The sequence below is a fragment of the Saccoglossus kowalevskii genome, chromosome 2, assembly GCF_978046115.1.
Source record: "Saccoglossus kowalevskii chromosome 2, keSacKowa6.1, whole genome shotgun sequence".
Lineage (NCBI taxonomy): Eukaryota > Metazoa > Hemichordata > Enteropneusta > Harrimaniidae > Saccoglossus > Saccoglossus kowalevskii.
In genome coordinates this window covers 17,548,150-17,556,652 of record NC_140642.1, presented here as the reverse complement: position 1 = coordinate 17,556,652, position 8,503 = coordinate 17,548,150, and the positions used below count along the sequence as shown (strand labels likewise).

The window sequence follows — 8,503 nt, the reverse complement described above, 5'->3', positions numbered from 1 at the left end:
TTGTAAAGATCATAATTAACATTGTACTGTACAGTATCTGATCTAGCTTATTATATGGATAATGATAGCACATATTTAGTCCAGAAGACATGTTTATGTTCATCGTCATCAGAACTTTAAGAAACAATGATAGAAAAATTAAAAAAAAAGCACTATTTTAATGGTAATTTTAAGATAAAAATGAAAAACTACATGAGAATTTGTTTTAGAAAACAATTTGACCAGAAACATTTTTTCTAAGCCTTGCTTGAACAGATGTAAAATTAATAGTTTTTCTACATTCAAATATAAACCTACATATAAAGTACGGTAGTACAAATATTTACAATAGCCACTATGATACTGTGCATACACATTAATCTATTGCAAAGATGAAAACCGGTAACTATTTCTAATATCATAGTTCATATTCTCTTCCAATTAAACACAGTTTGTATAAATAACCTGAGTCCTTCCTTTACGTTCCACTCCCTTTAGATTTAAGTTTAATGATATTTGGCAAGACATGTGTGAATACAGTTTGAGTCACAAGGCTATCTCCAATACTTGCTACAACCATTCTAATTCACATTATTGCTTAGCTATATCATAATTACTCGAAAACTGAAAGACATTGGCCTTTTTTCTTTCTTTTTTCTGAATATTAAAGAAAGGCTGAACATTATAAATAATGTCCATGTTGGTTTTTAAAATACTTATTTACAATGGATAGTACTTTTAAATTTAAACAATCAGGGTCTTAATACCCTGAATGTGTCATGCTCAAGTTCCGTGATCACTCTTTCACTTCTAAATTCAGCTTTTTGGATTTTTGATCTTGGACTGCCTTCTTTTTGCAACCACTGTTTCCTGGTAACAAATTGAAAAGCATATTAGTATGTAATATATATATTATAATATGTGGTAATGGTTAATAACTACTTCCAAGTTAATTTTGTTCAGATTTCAAAAGATTTTTGTGGAATATAAATGTTGTGTTCTTTGCATATTTAATCTCCCTCCCATTTCAAATCAATATTTTTTTGTGTTTAATGCTATCAGGTGAAAAATCAAATATTAGATCTTTTCATCCTAAATTCCATTAAACTCCAAAGCCATCAACATTACCCATTTAAGTGAGTAGTAGAAGTTTTCAGGAAGCAAAATTCACACTACTAATATTTTATGAAAGCTCATAATTCACAATTATTAAAATTAAATTTTGAACCCAATCCAAAAAAATAAAATGATGTGCATCAATGTCCCACCATGTTCAATGTATATACCAAGATTGAACAGAATCTGACCTTGCATGACTGAGATACAGTTCCAGAATGGTGAATATGTGTGATCTTGATACATTTTGGCCTTAAATTGGATCATGAAACAAATGCAAGTGGATATATCTGGAACTACCATTTTTAAAGCAAAATGGCCACCGGACAGCCATTGTGAACCCAATCTGAATTATGTACATCAAGGGTCCTTAATGTTCAATGTATGTACCATGTTTGAACAGAATCTATTCATGCACGACTGAGATCCAAAATGGTATAGTAAAAATGTGTAATTTTGATACATCTTTGGCTTTAAATGGCTGCCATTTGGCCATTTTGAAATTGATCAAGGAACAAATGCATGTGAATATGTCCAATATAATATCTGATGTAGGGATGATGTTTGAGATACTACTGGATTTGGACAGATGCCAGCCAATCCATATTAAAGTCCAAGTTTCATTCCAAAAGGGGATTACATACAGGTATAGTACTTACTTTCAACTGAATTGGGTGATATGTTAATGAGGAAAATTTTCAAAAACAAAAAATATGAAGAACAGGGTCCAAATTACAAGGAACTAATAAAACATAACAGTCACAGGGATTTTGCATAACGTTTGTTTTCTACATTCAGATAGCAAAATCTTCAGAATATGTAAATTTCCCAAAATTCCCTGAGGAGGTATTGTTCATGTATAGCACATCTACTGTCTCCGGACAAAGTGAGTACTTGCAGAGTAGTACTCATTTGATTGATCATTTTAATGTCAGAATTAAAACAAAGATGTACACTAATTTACAGATGCATTACTGCATTGATTTTTTTTCAAATGTTCATGAAATCTTCTGTGACCAATGTGTTGACATCCAATGAAATGTGGATAAGCATCTAAAGATGTTCTACAATTTTTTTTAAACCCTGTGATTTAATAATTATTTAAATACACTGTACATGCAAATCTAGTCAATGCAAGCTTTTCATTTTTTATCACTGTTTAAAGTCTGTTCCATTTATGATAGACCTCTGAAATTTTCATCAAATAATTGGATATACCTATGAATTCTATAAAATATAAAAAATTCATTTTAATTAACATATGCCAAAAAAACTACTACATCCTTAAACGCATTCAGGTGCCGCACTAGCAGTGTAATTACAGAAAATGTTATTGGAATGAATCTGAGCTTATAATTACCATATACGTCTAATTTATCACATGGTACAAACATAGTTAATGACAATATTCATTAATTATTCTCTTTACTACACCCCCTCCCCATCTTGCTAGCCATAAATGTCATTCCAGCATTCTAACTCATCCTTTATATCCACATTTAAGACAGTTTGACAATCAGATGCCAATATCATACATACACAACCTTCACTATATCAAGAGGGCCTTGTTCTTTTAGTCATTTATTGATTTCATCATACATGTATGGCTTATTTTACGCTGTTCACAAAATTCTAATAAAATTGTATGGACACCAAACTAGTTTTAAAAAATGTGTCCAAATACTTATGAAAATGCCTATGGGGTGGGGCATATTCCATTGGTGCCTATAGTAAAAATAGATTTTGTTAAATCTCAGGATATGCTATGAAAGAATTATATGTACCAGTAATTATAAGATGGGTACTCCTAATTGTTTCGTATTATTGGGATATTCTGACAAACACTATTTTTTATGAAATCTCAAAGTTCCAAAACGATCAATTTTTCCATATTTACATTAATATGTTTGTTTTTTTCAACAAAATCCCAAAATTTGATTCATTGTGTCTAAATCAACAATTAAGTAACACATTTTTGAAACAAAAGAACCTGCTATTTTTTTCGCTGTTATTTGTTAGGTTGAATGTGTGCGAACAACCTTAAATAGATTGAACAAACTTAACAAGCAAGCTGTATTTGTACTACTTTTTCCTTTGAAAGATAATGCAAATGATACTAAATATAGTATGCAAATTAATGTGAAATCAATAGATGATACTATTTTCAGATTACTTTTTTTATGGATATGCCTGTACATACCACGAAAGATCATTTTCCATTTATCACAGGATCTTGCGTTACCAGGGATACATGTATTTAATAGTGAAATTACCAGGTAAACGCAAAAAAAAAACAGGACAGGACAAGTCATAGCATTATGGTTACATCAACACATCAGGTGGGATTCAAACAAATGAAATTAGTTTTGGGGTAACGTGTTACTGTAGAATACTTTATTTTCGCTTGGAATTTATTTTCGCTGAAGGGATGATTCCGTGAAAATAAAATCCAGCGAATATACTTTTTTCCCTATATTTCACATTAAACTCATCAAAAATCAGGGAAAATAAATTCTAAACAAAACGCCCAAAAATTAATTCCAGCAAAAATAAAGTATTCCACAGTATATAAAACAAGTAGCCTCTCGGCTGAGATAGCCCCGCTGTTAGCAATGCACATTTCAATTAAAGAACAGAAGATATCATTAGAAAATGAACAATATGTATAGTATCAAAACAATCAGACTTGCGGTTTTCAACAAGAAGTGAAAAATATCACTTTTTACCAAAAGTTACAAAAATATTCATCAAAATTAGAGAATTGAAGATATCATCATGAAATGAACAAATCTGAGTTAGAACCACATGTAGTACCTATATATGTGATATCAAAGCAATTTGACTTGCGGTTTTCAACAAGATGTTGAAAATATCACTTTTTACCAAAAATGACAAAAATATTCACCAAAATTAGAGAATTAAAGATATCATTACAAAATGAACAAATCTGAGAGAGATCCACATGTAGTACCTATATATGTAATATCAAAGCAATTGGACTTGCGTTTTTCAACAAGAAGTCGAAAATATCACTTTTTACCAAAAATGACAAAAAAAATCATTAAATTAGAGAATTGAAGATATCAACATGAAATGAACAAATTTGAGTTAGAACCACATGTAGTACCTATATACGTAATATCAAAGCAATTGGACTTGCGGTTTTCAACAAGAAGTCGAAAATATAATTTTTTTACCAAAAATGACAAAAATATTCACCAAAATTAGAAAAGTGAAGATATCATCATGAAATGAACAAATCTAAGAGAGGTCTACCCAAGGTACATATACACCAAGTATCAAAGCATTCAGACTTGTAGTTTTCAAGAAGAAGTCGAAAAAGTAAAACATTGACACAGACGACGACGACGGACAATCACTCATATGATAAGCTCCGCTTGACAAAGTCCACAGCGGAGCTAATAAAAACTGCAAGTTCAAAACATTTTGTTGTGAGTGCTTAAATTTTACAATATAAAATATGCTGAACTTAAAGAATGTAATCAATTGATGATCATCCAAGTATTGGATATATGACCTCCAGGTTCATGTGATCACTAATTACATGTGAAGTTTATGTTGTTGAAGCCACATACAAAATAGTTAACAACAACAACAACCACAGACAGACATTACCCCATTACATACATTATATTACAGACAACAAATAAAGTTGCAGCCACAACATTGATGAAGTAGAGTATCAGAAATGAATGAAACAGAATAGCAAAAGTGCTGCTTACATAGAGAACTACCAATCATATTGCACTTCAAAATCAGAATACTCAAGTGCTTCTATAAGTTGCTCATTTCTGAACTCTGCCCTGGAGATTGTTGACATAGGACTACCTTCATGTTCCAACCAATGCTTCCTTAAGCAAGCATGAAGAGATTTATAAAGAAAAGACAAGAGAGGAAACAGAACATGAGAAAGAATGCATTATTAAAGAGTAAGTTAAGCAAGAAAGAAAGTAAAGCTGCAAGTATTGCTGAACATTTTCAATGAGGAAGAAGAGTTAGTATAAAATGCGATATAGTTGTATATAAGGATGTTTATGAACATTATCAGTTTGACAAAACAAATGACAAAAATGCTTGATTTGAAAATTGATAGAGACAGTTGATAGAGTTCTGCAGACTTGTAAAGTGTTACCAAAACCGTACTCAAAAATTGTAGGGTCTTTAGCAAAATAGAATATATTCAATATACACTTACATGATTTTTATTTTATCAGCTGCTCCTTGCATTTGTCCAAGAACCGTGCCATGTGATGTGTTTTGCACCCAACCAACTAATCCATGCTTTTTGCTATTTCTCACAGTATACTGGAATAAACAACAATAATAACTAGAAATTAATTTGAACCTCTTTTATCATTCAAATAATGTTACAATCTTTATGTTGCGGGTCACCAAATGCAAAAATGGAAGGTCAGAGAATTAAATTATCATGGGTTTTCAGTCTCTTGACAATACTTGTAAGGCTACTTTTAATAGTGAGACAAATGTACGGGACATTATTTTTTTTCTGATTATTGACCAAATTACAAAGTACTACTATAAATGTCTATTGAGCTAACAGCATGTATTACCGGTACTATATTATGCAGTCATTAATTTCTTAGAATGAAGACATTCAATAATTGGTATTGATTTATTTTTTTTCAACAAAAAGAGGTTAAGGTCATATTAAATTCGATAGATATAATATGTAACAAAACCTGACATGGTGTCTGGTTACTGGAACATGATTTATTCTAAGTAAATTAATTCAATTTTTCCATAATGACAATTAAAGTTACTTTTTAATTTCCTAACTTCAGACAGATTGAGTGGTTTACAATTAAGTTTAGGAAGACTCGGAAATTCAGGCAGGTGATGAATCAGATAAGAATTTTTTTTCAATCATAAATGAAGCCTTGTCATCATGGCAATATAAAGTGACGTTATAATTTAGTTTTCATATGGGAATTCATTATGTGTTATACGGTTCAGTGGGTCTAAAATTGTTTTACAATTTGTTTACACAATACTGCCTACATATAGGATTGGGGTGTTGAAATGTATGGTAGATATTTTTTCACAGCATACAAGCAATGACTTAACCCTAGCTTTCAGTGCCATCGTTTTTTTTCTTAGCTAAGTTTTGATGCAACAATTTGCCATTTTTTTATGTGATGTTCTATATTATTTTGGTGAAGGGGGGGGGGGTAATTTTAGGCTAAAAGGACATAATCTCCTACAAGTCTTGATCACAATTGTTGGGAAAATTATGTGGATTTGAAATTTGTAAAAAAAACAAATTGAAAATTGGTTATTGAATTCGGAAAACGGAACAAATAAAACCACAATTGCAATCAAATAATGTTATTTCCATAGTACTATGCCTAGAACTTTGTGACCTCAATTTGTTACTAACCCAGTGATCATCAATCAAATGCAACTCATCAGACAAGATACATTTTACTCAAATTACTCTTGATATATAGTGTTATGATATACATACCTTTCTGAAAAAAACACCTAGAGTGGAAAAATGACAAAAATAATTGGTTATTTTTATTACTAAACTTACAGAAGACTCCCCAGGTGTATAGTGAAAGTATGTTCTAGCCATAGTCATAAGTTTTGAGAAAGTTGATCATTAATCAATCACAGAGCTATATATGACATAACATTTTAGCAAGTGCCACAATACTATATTTTGCTAAAATTAGCCAACTATTTTTCAAAAATTCTGTCGAACATGATGTTAAACGCAAAAAAAAGAAAAGAAAAATTACAAATTCAGATGTAGCATAATATCTCTATCACAGGAACTAATGATTAAAGTGTTCTAAGGTATAACTATTATTTTCCTTGAAATAAAGACTGACTCTTAAACGTGTTATCAAGTCAACGTTCTGATATTGGCAATTGTACTATCCACTGCAAAATGTATTTTTGAGGATGTGCAGGCTTCTACCTTAATGAGAACAAATCCAAGGAAAAAAGCGTAGTGGCCATCAAGTCATTTATCGGCCCTCCCCGGATACTATGCGATACGATAGTTAAAATACCACAATAGAGGACAACTTTTGAAAATATTTCCGGTAAATTAACAGACAATATACTTGCTAAACAGAAACGTCAAATTACACATTGTGTATGATAAACCGCTATATACGAACACATTACTTACTGCCCTGCACTGTAGCAGACTACGTATAAAATGACATTAAAAATATACGAACATTGCTGTTGCCAATGGAAACGTTTAACTTTCGGTAAAAAAAACACTGCACCTCGTTACAGGCATCATGGGTTTTTATTCTCGATGGCAAACCTTACCTTGCACCTTTCCAAATACTTCGAAATCGATCGACATGAGAGTTGATCCAGTGCCTTTCATTACAGCACCACCGACAGTTTTAGCTGCGGTCGCCATCCTCGCTGCAACGTAAAACGCGGAGACGAGGCTGTACGTGTGTGTGTGTGTTGTATATAGCGATTTTTAGACACTGGTAAGTTAATATAGTATTTTTTTTATTCAGCCTTCCGTGGGGAACATTGTCCATACAATATTGGCGTCCCAGTTGACCTTGTCTTTTGTTAATAGGAGTGTATAAATGACGAGACCCGGGTTATTTCGCGGTAACCCGGCCTCGCCATTTATACAAGAAACTACATGCAAGTCCGGGGTTGACCATACAACCGGAAGTACATTATGATATTACTATAACTATAAAACAAAATTTGCATGTTTCCGGAAACAGGCAAAAACAAATTCTAGGTAGGCAGGTTTTTGTTTTTGTTTTATTTCTTCTAATGTGCTGTACACATTATTTGCTAGAATTCGGGTAATTATGATTCAACTACAAATGTGAAAAATGACATCTAAGTTAGTTTTAAGAATATGTTTTATAAAACTAGTAGTTGAGTAGTCATTCACTAAATAAGAGGAAGTAAACAAAATACAAAATTTCAACACCGTTCGAATGGTCACAGCTAATTTGCGTAGAAGTAAATAAAATTTGGCATGAAAACTTATTTGCATAAAAACAAACAGGGTTACCGAAAACATATTTTTTTATTTGGCTTAATTTCTGCTGTGTTTTCCATCTCCTGTCCATAGTTTGTAATGCTCAATTTTGGAAAGTTAAACTGAACGTATAACATAAAATGCAACAACTTTTAAAACAGTGAAATTGTCATAATAGACAGGAATAAGGTTTTTTTTTAATTATATATTTATATGTACAAGAAACAATTTTATGCTCATGCTCCATCGATTAACTACACACAGTCAAAACATCTTTCCTGTATGGCGCGCCCTCTAGTGACGAAATATTTCTATGACGTAAATGGACATAAAGGCCGTCTAAATCATCGATATCGTTTTGGTCTGTAGTGGTCCATTAATGAAGAT

The 8,503-nt window shown here is 31.6% G+C and overlaps 1 protein-coding gene across 1 annotated transcript; it reads right to left on the bottom strand.

Annotated features, from left to right (window-relative positions):
- Positions 1 to 452: 452 nt before the first annotated feature.
- On the bottom strand, positions 453 to 7,583 carry LOC100373319 (acylphosphatase-1-like). Its single transcript, XM_002735191.4, has 4 exons — positions 7,426 to 7,583; positions 6,602 to 6,618; positions 5,312 to 5,421; positions 453 to 849 (listed from the first exon to the last, which is right to left on the bottom strand). The coding sequence occupies exons 1-4, from the start codon at positions 7,520 to 7,522 to the stop codon at positions 732 to 734; spliced, it is 342 nt and encodes a 113-aa protein (XP_002735237.1). The 5' UTR covers positions 7,523 to 7,583; the 3' UTR covers positions 453 to 731.
- Positions 7,584 to 8,503: the final 920 nt, after the last annotated feature.

What these genes read in the sequence shown, in the direction of transcription:
- LOC100373319 (XM_002735191.4), bottom strand. Translation starts at nt 7,522, where the DNA reads ATGGCGACCGCAGCTAAAACTGTCGGTGGTGCTGTAATGAAAGGCACT. An exon ending in GCTGATAAAATAAAAATCAT is followed by an intron (nt 850 to 5,311) that starts GTAAGTGTATAT and finishes ATTTGTTACCAG; the next exon opens with GAAACAGTGGTTGCAAAAAG.